We start from the raw sequence: 21,621 nt of genomic DNA on the forward strand, positions 1-21,621 counted from the left end.
TAAAGGAGGTCTCGGCTCTTCCCAAAAACCAAGCCTAGCCCATGAAGACAGCTTCCCACCACTGCCGAGCCATTCCAAACAAGGCTGACGGCCTCTAAGAGCACCTCCCAGAAGCTGGGAGCATGTGGGGTAGTGGCTGCTGAGTGCATGCTCCTTTGGGGAGCAGGCCCACCCAGAGAGGCCGCTGACAGGCTTTGGGAATGGCCAGGAGCCTTTACAATGGCGCACACCAGCCTCTTCCTTTTGTGCTGTGTGGGTGGGGAGACCAAGGCCCAGAGAGGAGCATACCGTGGTGTGCTGGACAGAAGCCCTCATTCGGAGTGAGAGAAAGGGCTCCAGCCCAGCTCTACCCGAAGACTATGGTTAAGTGACTTCAGCTTGGGACCTCAGTTTGTTTAGCTGCAAAATTGGAATAATGGTTTTTATGCCTCACCTAATGCCCAGGATAAGGCATGGCACCCAACAAATGTTTGTTACAATGTTAGGGGAAAAAAAAGCCCACCAGGAAAAAGAATGGCTGGGTATAGCTCTAGTGTGGGTGGTAAGGAGCTATTATAGGCATTTTGGGGCATGGTTTCAGGCTCCAAGCTTCCAGGTCTACTTAAAAGGAGGGTGTTCTATCTTCCTGGCAACGTGGGACAGAAATCCTAGAATGAGATGGGACTCAACACCAAGGGATTGAGAAAATCTTCTCGACCAAAAGGGGGAAGAGTGAAATGAGACAAAAAGAGTCAATGGCTGAGAGATTCCAGAGTCGAGAGGTTATCCTGGAGGTTATTCTTACGCATTAAATAGATATCACCTTTTTAATTAAGGTGCAACAGAGAGGCTGGAGGGAACCGCCTGAAAATGTAGAGCTGTGTTCCAGTGGCCATGTTTTTTGAAGATGATTGTATAATGATATAGTTTTTGCAGTGTGACTGTGCGATTGTGAAAACCCTGTGTCTGATGTTTCTTTTATGTACCTTATGGACAGATGAGTAAGCATACAGATTAAAAATAATAAATAACAGGGGCAACAAATGTTAAAATAAATTTAGTAGAATGAAATGCTAGTGATCAATGAAAGGGACGGGTAAGGGGTATGGTATGCATGAATTTTTTTCTGTCTTTTTATTTTTTTTCTGAATTGATGCAAATATTCTAAGAAATGATCATGATGATGAATATACAACTATGTAATGGAAAAAAATGTTCATATTGTATATGCATTGGTTTTATTAATTAAAATTTTTTAAAAAAAGAGAGGGTGTTCTATCATTTCTCCCACATTCACGCAGACCCCCGCTTGCTTTCCATTTGGGAGGAGCTGACTGGCAAGCACCCCAGAACACACAAAGGGAAGAGAAATACCTCTCCAGCATAGCGGTTGCGCAGATTCAGGGATGCCATGAAGTTGGAGTAATCTTTCTTTACGCAGGCTGGGCGCTCAGTTAGCTGGGTTGCCTAGAGACAAGTATCAGTGTGTATTTCAGACCGCTGTAATACATGTTTTTTTTAAACCTAATTAAGAATTCAAGTTCAGATCTTCAGACCTAGCGACCCACTTCTAGGTACACAGCCAAAAGAAGTGAAAGCGGGGACTCAAACAGCTATTTGTATACCCATGCTCATCACAATTTCCAAAAGGTGGACTCAACTCAACAGACAAATTGAGAAACAAAATGTGGTCTCTCCAGGCAATGGAATGTAACTCGGCCATAACATGGAATGAGGTTTGGATACCTGCAACGATGTGGATGAACCTGAAGACATCATGTAAGGGAAATAAGCCAGACGGAAAAGGGCAGATACTGTATTTTCTCACTTACCTGAAATAACTACAGTATGCAAATTCACAGAGACAGACAGTGGATCACAGGGCAGCAGGGGCTGGGGTAAGGGTGAGGAATAGGAAGTTTTTGCTCAGTGGGTACACAGTTTCTGCGTGGGGTGATGGAAAAGTTCTGGATGGTGGTGTCAGTCCTGCAACATCGTGAGCGTAATTAATACCAGTGAACTTCTGAACATATATTTGAATGTGGTGAAGATGGGAAATGTTAGATTGCAGTATGTTTCCAACATAACTTTTTTTTTTTAAAGAAATCCTTAGAATACTTCAGGGTCTCAAGTTATATTAATGGGAACGAAGGCAAAACAATTGTATATGGATTCGTTTTGGACCACAGTTTAATTAGAGACAAATTCCATAATTAAAAAGATTTTCAGAACTTCCAGAGAAGATGGCGGCTTAGTAAGACGCGCGGTCTTAGTTCCTCCTCCAGAACAGCTACTAGGGGAGTAGAAATGATACAGAACAGCTCCCGGAGCCACGAAAGAAATCAAGAAGACAGCGTACCCCATTCTGGAACGGCTGACAGTCTGGGAGAACCCGCTCCGGTGAGATCGCCGAGGGGCACGGGCTTCCCCGGGCCGGGGCGGCAAGCGCCCGGAGTCCCTCCCTTCCTCCTTCCCGGGCCAGCTGGGAGAATTGGACAGGCGGGCCCCTCAAGCCGCGGCGGCTGGCGCCCCCCCCACGTGCGGGCCCCGGGATCAACTGGGAGAATTGGATCAGAGATCCCCAGGTCGCGGAGAACGGTGACCGGGGTCCCTTCCAAACACGTGGCTTCCCGGTCCAGCTGGAAACGGTGCACTCTCCCGGGCCGCGGCGGCTAGCGCCCTCCCGCCACGCTTGGCGCCCCGGGCCGGCTAGGAGATTCGGACGGCTGCTCTCCCAGGCTGCGGCGGCCGGTGACCCTCCCTGCGTTTGGATCCCCGGCCGGCTGGCACTCTTCCAAGCCGCTTCGGCTGGCGAACATCCCCCACGGCGAGAGTTTTCCAAAGTTAAAGGACCCACAGCACCTTTTACTGGTGGGACCCGCAGACAAACGTGTGCCACGAGTGCCACCTCCTGGGCAGGATAAGAAAAACAGAACCCAGAGATTTCACAGAAAAATCTTTCAACCTGTTGGGTCGAACACTCAGGGAAATCTGACTAAATGCCCAGACGCCAGCAGAAGATAATGGATCACGCTCAGAAAACTGAAAATATGGCCCAATCAAAGGAACAAACCAATAGTTCAAATGATATACAGGAGCTGAGACAACTAATGCTGAATATACGAACAGAAATGGAAAACCTCTTCAAAAACGAAATCGATAAATTGAGGGAGGACATGAAGAAGACATGGGCTGAACAAAAAGAAGAAATAGAAAAACTGAAAAAACAAATCACAGAACTTATGGAAGTGAAGGACAAAGTAGAAAAGATGGAAAAAACAATGGATACCTACAATGATAGATTTAAAGAGACAGAAGATAGAATTAGTGATTTGGAGGATGGAACATCTGAATTCCAAAAAGAAACAGAAACTATAGGGAAAAGAATGGAAAAATTTGAACAGGGTATCAGGGAACTCAAGGACAATATGAACCGCACAAATATACGTGTTGTGGGTGTCCCAGAAGGAGAAGAGAAGGGAAAAGGAGGAGAAAAAATAATGGCAGAAATTTTCACTGAAAATTTCCCAACTCTTATGAAAGACCTAAAATTACAGATCCAAGAAGTGCAGCGCACCCCAAAGAGATTAGACCCAAATAGGCGTTCTCCAAGACACTTACTAGTTAGAATGTCAGAGGTCAAAGAGAAAGAGAAGATCTTGAAAGCAGCAAGAGAAAAACAATCCATTACATACAAGGGAAACCCAATAAGATTTTGTGTAGATTTCTCAGCAGAAACCATGGAAGCTAGAAGACAGTGGGATGATATATTTAAAATACTAAAAGAGAAAAACTGCCAACCAAGACTCCTATATCCAGCAAAATTATCCTTCAAAAATGAGGGAGAAATTAAAACATTCTCAAACAAAAAGTCACTGAAAGAATTTGTGACCAAGAGACCAGCTCTGCAAGAAATACTAAAGGGAGCACTAGAGTCAGATACAAAAAGACAGAAGAGAGAGATATGGAAAAGAGTGTAGAAAGAAGGAAAATCAGATATGATATATAGAATACAAAAGGCAAAATGTTAGAGGAAAATATTATCCAAACAGTAATAACACTAAATGTTAATGGACTGAATTCCCCAATCAAAAGACATAGACTGGCAGAATGGATTAAAAAACAGGATCCTTCTATATGCTGTCTACAGGAAACACATCTTAGACCCAAAGATAAACATAGGTTGAAAGTGAAAGGTTGGGAAAAGATATTTCATGCAAATAACAACCAGAAAAGAGCAGGAATAGCTATACTAATATTCAACAAATTAGACTTCAAATGTAAAACACTTAAAAGAGACAAAGAAGGACACTATATACTAATAAAAGGAACAATTAAACAAGAAGACATAACAATCATAAATATTTATGCACCGAACTGGAATGCCCCTAAATACGTGAGGAATACACTGCAAACACTGAAAAGGGAAATAAACACATATACCATAATAGTTGGAGACTTCAATTCACCACTCTCATCAATGGACAGAACATCTAGACAGAGGATCAATAAAGAAATAGAGAATCTGAATATTACTATAAATGAGCTAGACTTAACAGACATTTATAGGACATTACATCCCACAACAGCAGGATACACCTTTTTCTCAAGTGCTCATGGATCATTCTCAAAGATAGACCATATGCTGGGTCACAAAGCAAGTCTTAACAAATTTAAAAAGATTGAAATCATACACAACACTTTCTCAGATCATAAAGGAATGAAGTTGGAAATCAATAATAGGCGGAGTGCCAGAAAATTGACAAATACGTGGAGGCTCAACAACACACTCTTAAACAACGAGTGGGTCAAAGAAGAAATTGCAAGAGAAATTAGTAAATACCTCGAGGCGAATGAAAACGAAAACACAACATATCAAAACTTATGGGACGCAGCAAAGGCAGTGCTAAGAGGGAAATTTATTGCCCTGAATGCCTACATCAAAAAAGAAGAAAGGGCAAAAATTCAGGAATTAACTGTCCACTTGGAAGAACTGGAGAAAGAACAGCAAACTAATCCCAAAGCAAGCAAAAGGAAAGAAATAACAAAGATTAGAGCAGAAATAAATGAAATTGAAAACATGAAAACAATAGAGAAAATCAATAAGACCAGAAGTTGGTTCTATGAGAAAATCAATAAGATTGATGGGCCCTTAGCAAGATTGACAAAAAGAAGAAGAGAGAGGATGCAAATAAATAAGATCAGAAATGGAAGAGGAGATATAACCACTGACCTCACAGAAATAAAGGAGGTAATAACAGGATACTATGAACAACTTTACGCTAATAAATACAACAATTTAGATGAAATGGACGGGTTCCTGGAAAGACATGAACAACCAACTTTGACTCAAGAAGAAATAGATGACCTCAACAAACCAATCACAAGTAAAGAAATTGAATCAGTCATTCAAAACCTTCCTAAAAAGAAAAGTCCAGGACCAGATGGCTTCACATGTGAATTCTACCAAACATTCCAGAAAGAATTAGTACCAATCCTGCTCAAACTCTTCAAAAAAATCGAAGTGGAGGGAAAACTACCTAATTCATTCTATGAAGCCAACATCACCCTCATACCAAAACCAGGCAAAGATATTACAAAAAAAGAAAACTACAGACCAATCTCTCTAATGAATATAGATGCAAAAATCCGCAATAATATTCTAGCAAATCGTATCCAACAACACATTAAAAGAATTATACATCATGACCAAGTAGGATTCATCCCAGGTATGCAAGGATGGTTCAACATAAGAAAATCAATTAATGTAATACACCATATCAACAAATCAAAGCAGAAAAATCACATGATCATCTCAATTGATGCAGAGAAGGCACTTGACAAGATTCAACATCCTTTCCTGTTGAAAACACTTCAAAAGATAGGAATACAAGGGAACTTCCTTAAAATGATAGAGGGAATATATGAAAAACCCACAGCTAATATCATCCTCAATGGGGAAAAATTGAAAACTTTCCCCCTAAGATTAGGAACAAGACAAGGATGTCCACTATCACCACTATTATTCAACACTGTGTTGGAGGTTCTAGCCAGAGCAATTAGACAAGAAAAAGAAATACAAGGCATCAAAATTGGAAAGGAAGAAGTAAAACTATCACTGTTTGTAGACGATATGATACTATACGTCGAAAACCCGGAAAAATCCATAACAAAACTACTAGAGCTAATAAATGAGTACAGCAAAGTAGCAGGTTACAAGATCAACATTCAAAAATCTGTAGCATTTCTATACACTAGTAATGAACAAGCTGAGGGGGAGATCAAGAAACGAATCCCATTTACAATTGCAACTAAAAGAATAAAATACTTAGGAATAAATTTAACTACAGAGACAAAAAACCTATATAAAGAAAACTACAAAAAACTGTTAAAAGAAATCACAGAAGACCTAAATAGATAGAAGGGCATACCGTGTTCATGGCTTGGAAGACTAAATATAGTTAAGATGTCAATCCTACCTAAATTGATTTACAGATTCAATGCAATACCAATCAAAATCCCAACAACTTATTTCTCAGAAATAGAAAAACCAATAAGCAAATTTATCTGGAAGGGCAGGGTGCCCCGAATTGCTAAAAACATCTTGAGGAAAAAAAATGAAACTGGAGGTCTCGCGCTGCCTGACTTTAAGGCATATTATGAAGCCACAGTGGTCAAAACAGCATGGTATTGGCATAAAGATAGATATATCGACCAATGGAATCTAATAGAGTGCTCAGATATAGACCCTCTCATCTATGGACATTTGATCTTTGATAAGGCAGTCAAGCCAACTCACCTGGGACAGAACAGTCTCTTCAATAAATGGTGCCTAGAGAACTGGATATCCATATGCAAAAGAATGAAAGAGGACCCGTATCTCACACCCTATACAAAAGTTAACTCAAAATGGATCAAAGATCTAAACATTAGGTCTAAGACCATAAAACAGTTAGAGGAAAATGTAGGGAGAGATCTTATGAAACTTACAATTGGAGGTGGTTTTATGGACCTTAAACCTAAAGCAAGAGCACTGAAGAAGGAAATAAATAAATGGGAGCTCCTCAAAATTAAACACTTCTGTGCATCAAAGAACTTCATCAAGAAAGTAGAAAGACAGCTTACACAATGGGAGACAAAATTTGGAAATGACATATCAGATAAAGGTCTAGTATCCAGAATTTATAAAGAGATTGTTCAACTCAACAACAAAAAGACAGCCAACCCAATTACAAAATGGGAAAAAGACTTGAACAGACACCTATCAGAAGAGGAAATAGAAATGGCCAAAAGGCACATGAAGAGATGCTCAATGTCCCTGGCCATTAGAGAAATGCAAATCAAAACCACAATGAGATATCATCTCACACCCACCAGAATGGCCATTATCAACAAAACAGAAAATGACAAGTGCTGGAGAGGATGCGGAGAAAGAGGCACACTTATCCACTGTTGGTGGGAATGTCAAATGGTGCAACCACTGTGGAAGGCAGTTTGGTGGTTCCTCAAAAAGCTGAATATAGACGTGCCATACGACCCAGCAATACCATTGCTAGGTATCTACTCAAAGGACTTAAGGGCAAAGACACAAACGGACATTTGCACACCAATGTTTATAGCAGCGTTATTTACAATTGCAAAGAGATGGAAACAGCCAAAATGTCCATCAACAGACGAGTGGCTAAACAAACTGTGGTATATACATATGATGGAATATTATGAAGCTTTAAGACAGAATAAACTTATGAAGCATGTAATAACATGGATGGACCTAGAGAACACTATGCTGAGTGAGTCTAGCCAAAAACTAAAGGACAAATACTGTATGGTCCCACTGCTGTGAACCGACATTCGAGAATAAACTTGGAATATGTCATTGGTAACAGAGTCCAGCAGGAGTTAGAAACAGGGTAAGATAATGGGTAATTGGAGCTGAAGGGATACAGACTGTGCAACAGGACTAGATACAAAAACTCAAAAATGGACAGCACAATAATACCTAATTGTAAAGTAATCATGTTAAAACACTGAATGAAGCTGCATCTGAGCTATAGGTTTTTTTTTTGTCTGTCTTTTTTTTTTCTTTTTTTACTATTATTATTATTTTTATTTTTTTCTCTATATTAACATTCTATATCTTTTTCTGTTGTTTTGCTAGTTCTTTTCCTAAATCTTAGTAAAGAAATGATGATCATGCATCTATGTGATAATGTTAAGAATTACTGATTGCATATGTAGAATGGAATCATTTCTAAATGTTGGGTTAATGTCTTCTTTTTTCTTTAATTAAAAAAAAAAAGATTTACAGTGCTGCCAAGTTAATAGAATGAAAAACTTTAGAACTCCCTCAAGTCCGATATGATCCATGAGGGAAAAACTTTTACAATTGTAGTATGAAAACCTCTTCTGGAAGGCAGGTTGTGTTATAGCTTCACTCTGCTGTCCTGATTACACGTTTGTCCCCAGGCAAAAGAGCAGGCTTCCTGAAGCCTTGCTGCCTAGTCTGGAAAACAGGGAAGTAGGTGGCAGCAGGCAGCCCAGCAGTGCGCGGAGCCGGGACTCAGGAGCCAGGCTGAGTCAGTCCTGGCCCCGCCATAAAATGCTGGCAGAATACTTGCTTGGTAGGGTTTTCTTTTTTCTTTTTTTTTTTTAGTTTTCAGAGCACTCTTCAACAAGTGGTTACAAGACAGATCCCAGAGTTTGTCATGGGTAACCATACGATCCTCCCAGATTTTTACTTTTAGCTGCTCCAGAACACTGGAGGCTAGAAGAATAAATTTTTTTTTAGTCATCACAATTAACATTTTTTTTCTTTTTTGTGAAAAATAATATATACAAAAAAGCAATAAATTTCAAATCACATTGCCACATTAGTTGTAGAACAGATTTCAGAGTTTGGTATGGGTTACAATTCCGCAATTTTAGGTTTTTACTTCTGGCTGCTTTAAGATACTAGAGACCAAAAGAAATATCAATATAATGATTCAGTAATTATACTTGTTTGCTAAAGGGTTTTCTTTTTGTTTAATTTGTTTTACTTATGCAGAAGGGCTTTGTGTTAGTACTATATTAAATTTGACATGTGCCCAGTGCTTAGGCCAACACCTGCCCATACCAAGCACTTCATAGGTACTTCTGCTGCCAGGATGAGATATCTGGAGCAAGGCTGGGTGGAGGGCCATGGGGACTGCTGCAGAGGGCTGAGGTGAAGAGGGACTCAGGAGGACTCCCAGCACTGGGGAGGTGAGGGTGGGAAGGGCTCATCTGGGAAGGCCCTTGCCTGGGGGCTTGAGTGCTGGCTGGGTGAGGCCAGGGAGGACAGAGAGGGAGCCCTGCAGAGGGGAGGAGGAGTGGCTGATATCCAGCTTATCAATTCAATCAGAAGAACAGTTATCTGAACACCATGAGACTGAACGCTTTCCCCTCGTTAGAAAGCCTGGCTTGGGAGCAGGCCTCTTCTCCCGTTTGCAGGGCTCCAGGGAAACACCTTGTAGGAAGGGCCTTTACCACCTCATCTGCAAGTCTGCCTGGGTGCCAACACCTCTGGACAACCCACACTGCCCTGCAATGTGCTCACAGTGCCGTGCCACATCCCCACTACTCTCAGCAGGGGCTGGCCAATGCTCCTCCACTGCAGAGAATGGCCTCGACAAGGTCCTGCTCGGCAGCAAACTGGTGCCTCTACAGCACGGACTTTGTGGATAGCCTGATTGGCGAGTGTGGGCTGCAGTCCAGGTGGCACGCCATTTACTGAGATGCCAGAAGACAAGGTTCTTCACCAAAGAAGTTTCAGAAGTAGCCACAGGATTGGGAGGAGAGTATCAGCAGAAGTCGGGCTGACATGTTGTGGCTGTGAACGAAGGCTGCCATGGCTAAGGCTGTGGGTTGATATGGGCTTCCCCAGCCCGAGGACCCACTGGCTGTGACTCGGCTAGGGGCCAACGCTTTTCCAGTAAGAAGAGCACCTGTCAGGCAGACATGAGGATCCCACAGGAGGACGCCGCTCAGGTGTCTGGGTGGAGCAGGCAGCCTTCCCTCATTGTCTGTGAGAGAAGTAACCGCACAAAGCCACGGGCAATTGTATTCTGGATCCAACTAAGCAGAGAGCCCCTGGGCTGGCAACTGAGGCCGAGACTCCGTGGGAAGAAGCCAGGCACACCTACCAGCGGTCAGCACCCAGCTGAGCCTCAGTTAGAATTTTACAGGGCAAGGGAAAGAACTACTTAATGAATCCACTGCCCTTAAAATTAATCTAGACCAGAGTAAAACTGAGCTCAGGACTTTTGGGTGTAGTTCAGCACCCACAGAAAACAAAATAAGAAGTCCAGGTAAGCATTTCAGACACAAGTGATTATAAATGCTGTCCATGTCTAATAGAGATCAGCCTCCCTTCTTTTTGATGTGGACACTTAGAAATGTGTCCACAATCTCATTAGGAATCAAGCTTAAAGGTCTGTAAACCCACATTCAAATTATAAGCAAAATCAGAAAATGCCTGTTTCAATGCCCACCTGTTCTCGGAACGGTGTGACATCGACTCTGATTGGCTCTCAGCGTGGCCTGTGAGTGCAGGGCGCCTGTGCATGAAAAGCCACCTGCCCTCCTCCCCCACGCTGCCCCTTGGAGGTGCGTGAACACCTACCCCGAGAGTGGTGTTCTGCTTGTTGTAGCCGGCGAAGTGCAGGATGCTCTCGGTGGCCATGGCCAGCCCCGTGTGCTGGGAGAGCCCCGACACCCAGTTCTGATGCTTGTTCAGATATTCCTAGAGCGGGGAAAGAAAGGCCATTTACTTCCATGGTAGCCCATGACTGTGAGGAGCACAGCCCAAGGGCAAAGCCTGGCTTCACATGCCTGGCCCCACTGCTTTAACAGCCGGCACCCTCAGCACCACGCCCCTGCCTGCCCGTTCACCCTATGCCTGGTGGGGGCCGTGCTTGCTCAGTGCACTGTCCCAGTCAGTACTCAGGGAATGCAAGAGGACCCTTTATTTGTCAGCACATCTGTGCTTAAAACCTGCCATCTGCCAGCCTGCGAGTTGCAAGGGGTGGAAATGGGGTTCAGACAGGTCAGAAGTGCAGGGGTGAAGGTGAGAGAGGTCCCAGGGCAACACTGGGTGGAAACACCACACTCATTCAAGCCTTTTCATCATCCTCTTCTTTCTTAAGCCAAGACTGAGAAAAGGCCAGAGGGACTAAAACGCTCTGTACTGACCACCTTTGTGTCCACAAAGACCTTCCAGGTGTGCAAGGGGCCTCCCCTCCTTAGACTGCAGACCTGGAAACCAAGGCCCTTTGCCTTCACATGACCCAAGGAAATAAGACATTTTCCAAATCTTAAAGCTCCAGCAACACCCACAGAAGGAATTCCAGCGCACCCTTTAGGCTGAGCGTGGCTAGTGACAAGGGCCAGTGGTGCCACCTATGCCTTCTGCTTGGCTCCATCTCGATCCATTGCCCTGACAGCTCAATTCTTGCCACCCAACGTCTTTGTGAAACAGGAAATTTCACAGCCAATGCAGGTGTGACCCACAGTTCCTAAGAAACTTCCTGATGGGTTCTTGACACCAGCCACTCTGTCTTTCCATGACTCCACACCTAGAAACGTTTCTGAACTAGCTTCCTCTTGAAAAGTACTGCTGAGGTGCACTTCGCAAGCTCCTCTCAAAGCTCCTCCTCCTGTGGCATTTTTCTAATCTTTGACCCTGGTCTAAGGCACATCCTTCCTCTTGTCTACTGTGGCGGTTTTTGTCCTGTCCCTGCTGACCGTCCCCAGAACCAGGGCTCATGCTGCAGCCATCTGCACTGACCAACCCAACACCTTGGCTAAAAAGGACTCACATGCATGTGTGTGCCTGCAGCCTGGGAAGAGCCTTCCTGGGACACGAGGCTGTGATCCTCCCTCTGCCTAACCACCTTGCCCTTGGAGCTGCTACGGGGCGGCAGCTCCCCCAGCCCCATGTCAACCCTCACCATCTTGCCAGTGGTCCCCCAGCCCTGCTGTAGGCCAAAGCATCACGTGGGACAGAGTTCCTGACCTGCCCAGCCTGCACACTGATTGCTCCCTGGGTGCCTTTAACAGAAACCATCCCCAGGGCTCCTGGTACTTTTAGTCTCTTGTTTTTTCACATTCAAGGTATCTGCATAAGTACTCTCTGTGTCCCTGTATGCTGTTTGGTGGTTTCAGGAAACTACCTGCAGGTGGGACTTGGTGACCGTCGGGGCCCACTTCATCGCCTCCTGAAGAATCATTCCACAGCGCGCGGCAAAGTCCTTCACGATACTCTGGAAAAAGGCCTGACTCCTTTAAACAGCTGGTGCTGAGGACAGCCTGCAGCGTGTTCTGGGGCCGTGCCCTAGGCCCATGGCCTGGAGGGAGCCTGCACACTTGGGGCTGTGGTTCTTGCACAGGCTTGGGTAGAACCTAGGCTAACAGCACACCACACTGCTGCTTGGCAGCATGAATATAGCCATTAAGGGGGAGGAAGGCTCTGGAAGTTGACGTCAAGCCCATCAGCAGTGCCTCATCAGTGTGTGGAAAAACTCCCTGTCAACAGCTGATTTGGCTGGAGGTCCTGGAGCTGGGACATGACCCAGCTCCAGGTTGGGGCTCTGGCCTGAGCCAGACCCAGGAGGGGAGAGGAGAGGCTTAGTGTATGATAAAGCAAAGTCCTCATCTTACCCTGCCCACCTTCCCACAGTGTAGCAAAAAGCCATGTCATGTTACTACACAGCAGTAATGAAAAAACTTGGAGAATGAGGCTCATCTGGACACTGCCTATTTGTGGAGATCTGAGGGGCTATCAGCTGTCTGTAGTGGAAAAGCTCTCTGGCAGCTAAACCCGGCAAAAGTGGAGAGGAGCAGGGCTCAGTGGTGAGAGCTAGGCTCTATAGGAGGGCAAGACAGGGAGGGGCCAGGCACCCCGCTCCAGGTTTCTAAGGTGGTTGGCAGCACCCCCGCCACCTCAGTGGTTGGGGTGGTGATGGCCTGCATGTGGAGGGCCAGGGGGACTTGCCTACGGACGTGCCCGGGGTGGGTAGGGGGAATGGCGGCTGTCCTCTAGGCCTTGGGCTTACCTCTCGGGCCTCATACGTGTCAGGAACTGTGATCCGATACGGGGCATCGGGGATGTCATAGTAAGGCTGGTCCTTGTGAATGTCCTAGAAACACAAGCAGGCATGCTCTTCCAGGCCACCCCCACTCACCCCGCCCATCACCTGCTTCCAAACGGCTGCAACGTGCTGGTAAGCTCAGTGCCCAGGGGGAGGTGCTATGACACGAGAGGGAAATGGGGACATGGCCGCCCGGCCCTGGCACACTCACGGCGCTCAGCGACAGTGATAGGGTCTGGAGGATGTCCAGCATGGTCTTCAGCACCGTCCCGCTCCACAGCAGGTGAGGGAACCTGTGCCGAGAGTACTGCTCAGGGCCGAGGAGCCAAACCCCAAGGAGCTCGCGGTGCCCCACAGGGTTGGCCCCAGTGCAGGGCGCCTGCTGCCCCATATCCCCACGGTAGGGCGGGCAATGTCCAGGGAGAGCTGCTCAGGCCTCAGCTGGCCTGCTCTGGTGCTGCCCCTGCTTGTGGTCACACACAGGCCAGGTACACTGTCTCACTCTCCAAAATGACTCTCCTGCTGTCTGACCACGGCCCCGGTTTTCCACTTCACACACACACAGAAAATGATGCCGCAGGGCAGTGAAAAGCAGCTGCTGTCTGCTCCCAAGAGTGATGGTGTGGGCTCCGGTGGCCCGGGTCTGAGGGCCCACAGTCTGTACAGCTATGACTGCCCATGGCCCGCTGCCCAGGAAGCTCAGCTCTGGACACACGCTAGCTGGGTGTCTGCACCTGTCCCTAGATGCACCTGCCCTCAGGTGGTACTGCAGCCTGGACTGGGAGCATGGCATCTGTGGCAGGCCCCAGGGCTCCCAGATGTGGCGGTCAGCTGAGCAGGCTCCTGGGGGCAGTTGGAGATCTGTTGGGCCCTGCACTGGAGAGGCTGGCCCAGCCCACCTCAGGGTCTCAGCAGCTTGGGGACATGTTCCAAAGCCCAGAGAGCCCACAGTGAGAAAGGGTCAGTGTGGGCTTTCGCTTCTCTCTAAGGACCGCTAGAAGACACGGGTTCTACCAGGGGCCACTTTGCTGGGCACTGGGGTGGAAAGCGTCTGAGCACAGATGTGACCTTTTGAGAGCAAGAAGAGAAAGGCTCTGTGGCAGGCACCGGGCTACGTCTTACCAGGGCAGATGGAAATCAAAGGCAGGAGGGACACGACACTCTTGATCAGCAAGAGATGAAGTGTATGTGATTTACAAAAGGCCCAGAGTGCCATCTGTCCAGTAAAACTGACAGCTCAGAACGGAGGTTTTAGAAACACAATTCAAGCTGCAGCGAGTTCACTGGCTTTGTGTGAGAATGTTAATTTTGACTTTATTTTTTTCTAGAATGATTATTTAGGGATGATTTCTCCTTGTACTCCAAATCACAGATGTTTATGATTATTTAGCTAAAATACGTCACAGCAAATATATTGTAGCTCTACACATACACATACACAAGTAAAAGCATTAGTGGAAGCAACCCAAGTGTCCATCAGAAGGTGAGTGGATAAAATTCATAGAGCAGAATATTACTCAGCCTTCAAAAGGAGTGAAATCCTGACACAGCTCACTAGATGGATGAGCCCTGACGACATCACGTTAACTAAAATAAGTCAGACTCAAAAAGACAGATACTGTATGATGGCACTTAAACGAAATGGCTAAACTATGCAAATTCATACAGACAGAAAATACAAGTTGCCAGGGGTGGAGGAAAGGGGGAGTGGGGAGCTGATGACTAATGGGTGGAGGGTTTTGTTTGGGGTAATGGGGAAGTTCTGGTAATGGATGGATGGTGCTGCGGGCACTGAAGAACAGTGACTGTGATTAGCCCTTCTGAACTGCATGATTGGGAGGGGTTGAGATGGGAAAGTTTATGTGGAATATGTTCCCAAAACTCAAAAAAAAAAAAAAAAAGCAACTAAAGAGACAATGACTATTAAATGTAATACATGGTTCTGGACAGGATCTAACAACAGAGGAGAAAAGGCTCTAAAGGACATATGGGTCATAATGAGAAAAACTGGAATCTAGACTGAAAGCTTTTCATCAACGTTCAAATTCTTGAACTTGCTAACTGCACCTCGGATGGTTACCTAAGTGAATACCCATGTTCTTAGGAAATGTACACAGACGTACTAAATGTTCAAGGAACATGTGCAGACAGCCTACTGTCAAATGTCTAGAGGATAGATAATAGATTGATAGGTAAAATGATACCGCAAATGTGGCAAAATAATAAAAATGGTGGAAGGGGGTATGTGGGGAGGGGTAAGTTGGAGTTCTCTGTAGGGGTTTCTGCCTCATTTTTGAAAATGCCCTGTAAGTTTGAAATTATGTCAAACAAAAACTTCAAGGGGAAAAAGACAAGAGTGTCAGGAAGAAAGTGAACTTACTTATCCACCAGACCCGAGAGGTACTTGTCTGCCACCCTCCGTATCCTCTTGTGGATGTGGTTGAAGTTGACCAGTAAAAACTGGGCATGCCGTTCCAGCTCCTCCTCGTTCTCCTTGGTCTTATCCTAGGCATGTAGAGGAGACAGGTGGAGTGCCCGCCCGCTCCTGTGTCTGGCATGTGCACCCGCCCTGCGACCAGGCTCACTTTATCCGCCATCATAGTGAGAAAGGCGTCGAACACTTTGTCCGCGACGGCTATCACACACTGCATCATCCCTGGAACGAGAGTTCCCCACCTGTCAGGAGCAGTGGCAGAGAGGGACCAATCCCACATGTTTTCAAACTTTTTTCAAACTTTTCATTCTGAAATAATTTTAAGGTTACAGAAGAGTTGCCAATACAGTAGAGTTCCCATATACCCTTCGCCCAGCTTCCTCTACTGTCAGTGTCTTAATAACAATCATGTGCTTGTCTATAAACTGACATCTGAAACTTCCCCCCTTTCCCACCGCTGTTCCTCTTCTGATACGGGGCCCCACACTGCATGTGGCTGTCAGCTCCCCTCGGGCCTCCCCAACCTGCCTGGCCCCTCAGCCTTTCCTTGCTCTCAGGACCTGGCACTGCTGAAGGGCAGAGGCGTTGCATGAGTTAAAGTCTGCAAAAGTTAAGTAAAAAGTTAAGGTTTGTCGGATACATTCTCGTGGTTAGACTTAGGTTCTAGGTTTTGGGGGTGACCATGACAGAGGTGTTGTGCCTTTGTCACACCATATCCAGGTGGAGGGGATGCCCTCCGCACTGAGGGTGTTCACCTGGGTCCCATGGCTGGGGTGCTGTTTCCAGGTTTCTCCACTGCCAAGACACTGTTTTTCTTTCTCTGTTCTATTCTTTAGAATAGAGCCACCAAGCCCAGTCCATCCATGAGAGGAGAGGGATTAAGAGTTACCTCCTAAGAGAATTTGTGGACGTGCATTAAAACTGCCACAGCAGCAGGTAAATATGCTGGGAGAGATACTTTGAGGTACTGCAGCTACCCTATTTTTCTTTAATTCTTTGTTCACTGATTTTAGCATTTGTCAGTGGATTTTGTCATAGCAAGTTATCACTGTGGTATTCTAATGGTAACTCTCTAGTTTCCTCACTCCTTCCCTTTGGTAACCAGAATTCTTCTGTAAGGTAGGTTTGTCTCTTTCCCTTTTGTGTATTTATTCAATAACCTATTTACATCAGTATGGACCCATGGATGCCTATTTTATTCTTTGGATTACTATCCAAATCTACTGTTATTTATTCTGGTGCTCAAAATGCTCCAGCTCTTTAAGGTTGGTCCTTGTGACAGGCCCCTGTATATTTTATTTTTTAAGCACTTCCTTCCTTTCTGCAGTACAAGATGCTCCAGACTTATCTTGTATTTTTCCTGCCCCAGCCTTACTTCTAAGGCTATTTCTCCAAGAAGTCCTGGTTCCTTTTACTGGAGAGTGTTCTTTAGAAAGCAAGATCTGGGCACTGGGGTGCTCACTGCTACTGGGATGCAACAGCAGGTTTTAAAAGCAACAGAAAGCAGTAAGAATCACGGTGCAGGTAAAAGGACTACTACAAGAGGCCATTTCATCCTCCACCACGCTATTCACTCATCTAGATGGCTCAACAACAGGAGGGCAGGGTCTTTAGAGGTAGAGTCTAGGCAAGTGGAAGAACCTGCACTCAAGAAAGACCCTTCTGTTAGGAGGACAAGAGGCCCCACTGCAGCACTTGGAAACACGAAGAGTGACAACAGAGGCCCAAGGCAAGGCAGAGGCTAGCTTCTTAAGAGGCTGGGCATCGGCGGGTGGAATCTTATTTATTTATTATTTTTAAACTTTTTTTATTAATTAAAAAAAATTAACAAACAAAACATTAAGATATCATTCCATTCTACATATACAATCAGTAATTCTTAATATCATCACAGTTGCATATTCATTTCTTAGTACATTTGCATCGATTTAGAAAAAGAAATAAAAAGACAACAGAAAAAGAAATAAAATAATAGAGAAAAAAAGATTATACATACCATACCCCTAATCCCTCGCATTCATACACCACTAGCATTTCACACTGAATTTATTTAAACATTTGTTCCCCCTATTATTTATTTTTATTCCATATGTTCTACTCTTCTGTTGATACAGTAGCTAAAGGCAGCATCAGACATAAGGTTTTCACATTCACAGAGTCTCATTGTGAAAGCTATATCATTGGTTCAATCATCATCAAGAAACATGGCTACTGGAACACAGCTCTACATTTCAGGCAGTTCCCTCCAGCCTCTCCGCTACATCTTGAACAACAAGGTGATATCTACTTAATGCATAAGAATAACCTCCAGGATAACCTCTCGACTCTGTTTGGAATCTCTCAACCATTGACACTTAGTCTCATTTCACTCTTCCCCCTTTGGTCGAGAAGGTTCTCTCAATCCCTTGATGTTAATTCTAAGCTCATTCTACGGTTTTTCTCAGTCCTTTGATGCTGAGTCTCAGCTCATTCCAGGATCTCTGTCCCACGTTGCCAGGAAGGTTCACACCCCCTGGGAGTCATATCCCATGTAGAGAGGGGGAGGGTGGTGAGACTGCTCATCATATTGGCTGGAGAGAGAGGCCACATCTGAGCAACAAAAGAGGCTCTCTTGGGGATGACTCCTAGGCCTAAATTTTAAGTAGACTTGACCTATCCTTTGTGGGGTTAAGTTTCATATGAACAAACCCCAAGACTGGGGGCTCAGCCTATAGCTTTGGCTGTCCACACTGCTTGTAAGAATATCAAGAATTCAACTTGGGGAAGTTGAATTTCTCTCCGCTCTCACCATTCCCTGAAGGCGGCTTGCGAATATTTTCCAGTCATTGATCAAATCATTCTGGGATTCATCAGGGCATCACTCTGGACAAACCAACAAAATCTCATGCGCTATCTGATATTCCAAGTACTTATGACATTCAATCAAACTATCTACATGAGTTATATTAGGAAATGCTCTAGTCAAAAAATAAATTTTGTAACATATAAGCATTTTTTGCTTTAGTCTCACACATAAGGTGACATTTTTTTTTACCTTACATTTATGTAATTATTTAATTTTTTAAAACATTATATTCACATACATTATTCAGTTTGGTTATCACTACATATTTTTTTTACATGCTGGCCTGTCCACTGGAGTGTAAATTTTGGGAAACAGAGATTATGTTTGTGTGCAGCCTGGCCGCAATTAATTGAGAGGTCTGTTGGATTGCTCATTGGGATGGACGACTGCTATGGATTCTTATTATTAATAATTACAGTATTATTCAGTCTTTCTGTGGATGATAAACTTTTTTTTTATTATTAATTAACAGAAAAAAAGAAATTAACCCAACATTTAGAAATCATACCATTCTACATATGCAATCAGCAACATCATCACATAGATGCATGATCATCATTTCTTAGATAAGGTGACATTTTAAAGTATTAATTATCACCTATTTTCAGCACCCTGCAATAATGACATTCCTTTGTTCTTCCTCATACAAAAACATTTTAATTTTTGCACATTGTACATTTCACTATTATTATACACTCTAGGCATTCCTAGATCATACCATCTCAATCTTTAACATCTATCTTTCTTTCTGATTTCATTTATGTCCCCAGCCCTCCTCCCTCTATCATTCTCACATGCAGCTTCATTCAGTGTTTTAACATAATTACATTACAGTTAGGTAGTATTGTGCTGTCCATTTCTGAGTTTTTGTATCCAGTCCTGTTGCACAGTCTGTATCCCTTCAGCTCCAGTTACCCAATATCTTACCCTATTTCTATTTCCTGATGGTCTCTGTTACCAACGACATATTCCAAGTTTATTCACTAATGTCAGTTCATATCAGTGAGACCATACCGTATTTGTCCTTTAGTTTTTGGCTAGTGTCATTCAGCATAATATTCTCAAGGTCCATCCATGTTGTTACATACTTCATAAGTTTATTCTGTCTTAAAGCTGCATAATATTCCATTGTATGTATATACCACAGTTTGTTTAGCCACTCGTCTGTTGATGGACATTTTGGCTGTTTCCATCTCCTTGGAATTGTAAACAATGCTGCTATAAACACTGGTGTGCAAATGTCCGTTTTTGTCTTTGCCCTTAAGTCCTCTGAGTAGATACCTAGCAATGGTATTGCTGGGTCATATGGTAATTCTATATTCATCCTTTTGAGGAACCGCCAAACTGCCTTCCACAGTGGTTGCACCATTTGACATCCCCACCAACAGTGAATAAGTGTGCCTCTTTCTCCACATCCTCTCCAGCACTTGTCATTTTTTGTTGTGTTGATAATGGCCATTCTGGTGGGTGTGAGATGATATCTCATTGTGGTTTTGATTTGCATTTCTCTAATGGCCAGGGACACTGAGCATCTCTTCATGTGCCTTTTGGCCATTTGTATTTCCTCTTCTGAGAAATGTCTGTTCAAGTCTTTTTCCCATTTGGTAATTGGATTGGCTTTTTGTTGTTGAGTTGAACAATCTCTTTATAAATTCTGGATACTAGACCTTTATCTGATATGTCGTTTCCAAATATTGTCTCCCATTGTGTAGGCTGTCTTTTTACTCTCTTGATGAAGTTCTTTGATGCACAAAAGTGTTTAATTTTGAGGAGCTCCCATTTCTTTCTTTCTTCAGTGCTCTTGCTTTAGCTGTAAGGTCCATAAAACCGCCTCCAATTGTAAGTTTCATAAGATATCTCCCTACATTTTCCTCTAATTGTTTTATGGTCTTAGACCTAATGTTTAGATCTTTGATCCATTTTGAGTTAACTTTTGTATAGGGTGTGAGAGATGGGTCCTCTTTCATTCTTTTGCATATGGATATCCAGTTCTCTAGGCACCATTTATTGAAGAGACTGTTCTGTCCCAGGTGAGTTGGCTTGACTGCCTTATCAAAGATCAAATGTCCATAGATGAGAGCGTCTATATCTGAGCACTCTATTCGATTCCATTGGTCAATATATCTATCTTTATGCAAGTACCATGCTGTTTTGACCACTGTGGCTTCATAATATGCCTTAAAGTCAGGAAGCGTGAGACCTCTAGCTTCGTTTTTTTTCCTCAAGATGCTTTTAGCAATTCGGGGCACCCAGCTCTTCCAGATAAATTTGCTTATTGGTTTTCCTATTTCTGAAAAGTAAGTTGTTGGGATTTTGATTGGTATTGCGTTGAATCTGTAAATCAATTTAGGTAGAATTGACATCTTAACTATATTTAGTCTTCCAATCCATGAACATGGTATGCCCTTCCATGTATTTAGGTCTTCTATGATTTCTTTTAACAGTTTCTTGTAGTTTTCTTTGTACAGGTCTTTTGTCTCTTCAGTTAAATTTATTCCTAAGTATTTTATTCTTTTAGTTGCAATTGTAAATGGAATTCATTTCTTGATTTCCCCCTCAGCTTGTTCATTACTAGTGTATAGAAACACTACAGATTTTTGAATGTTGATCTTGTAAGCTGCCACTTTACTGAACTCGTTTATTAGCTCTAGTAGTTTTGCTGCGGATTTTTCAGGGTTTTCGACGTATAGTATCATATCATCTGCAAACAGTGATAGTTTTACTTCTTCCTTTCCAATTTTGATGCCTTGTATTTCTTTTTCTTGTCTAATTGCTCTGGCTAGAACTTCCAACATGATGTTGAATAACAGTGGTGATAATGGACATCCTTGTCTTGTTCCTGATCTTAGGGGGAAAGTTTTCAGTTTTTCCCCATTGAGGATGATATTAGCTGTGGGTTTTTCATATATTCCCTTTACCATTTTAAGGAAGTTCCCTTGTATTCCCATCCTTTGAAGTGTTTTCAACAGGAAAGGATGTTGAATCTTGTCAAATGCCTTCTATGCATCAATTGAGATGATCATGTGATTTTTCTGCTTTGATTTGTTGATATGGTGTATTACATTAATTGATTTTCTTATGTTGAACCATCCTTGCATACCTGGGATGAATCCTATGTGGTCATGATGTATAATTCTTTTAATGTGTTGCTGGATTCGATTTGCTAGAATTTTGTTGAAGATTTTTGCATCCATATTCATTAGAGAGATTGGTCTGTAGTTTTCTTTTTTTGTAATATCTTTGCCTGGTTTTGG

The 21,621-nt window shown here is 43.7% G+C and overlaps 1 protein-coding gene across 7 annotated transcripts in view; it reads right to left on the reverse strand.

The window, feature by feature from the left end:
• Positions 1-21,621, reverse strand: part of PI4KA (phosphatidylinositol 4-kinase alpha) — a 182,200-nt gene that overhangs the window by 23,797 nt on the left and 136,782 nt on the right. For all 7 annotated transcript variants that reach the window (XM_077160279.1, XM_077160283.1, XM_077160278.1 and 4 more), the window contains exons 24-30: positions 15,674-15,744; positions 15,469-15,593; positions 13,300-13,381; positions 13,053-13,136; positions 12,171-12,260; positions 10,622-10,741; positions 1,354-1,446 (exon numbers count right to left, since the gene is read on the reverse strand). In XM_077160279.1, the coding sequence (XP_077016394.1) occupies positions 1,354-1,446; positions 10,622-10,741; positions 12,171-12,260; positions 13,053-13,136; positions 13,300-13,381; positions 15,469-15,593; positions 15,674-15,744 (665 nt within the window). The remainder of the gene's footprint in view (positions 1-1,353; positions 1,447-10,621; positions 10,742-12,170; positions 12,261-13,052; positions 13,137-13,299; positions 13,382-15,468; positions 15,594-15,673; positions 15,745-21,621) is intronic.

Source organism: Tamandua tetradactyla, chromosome 5, assembly GCF_023851605.1.
Source record: "Tamandua tetradactyla isolate mTamTet1 chromosome 5, mTamTet1.pri, whole genome shotgun sequence".
Classification (NCBI taxonomy): domain Eukaryota; kingdom Metazoa; phylum Chordata; class Mammalia; order Pilosa; family Myrmecophagidae; genus Tamandua; species Tamandua tetradactyla.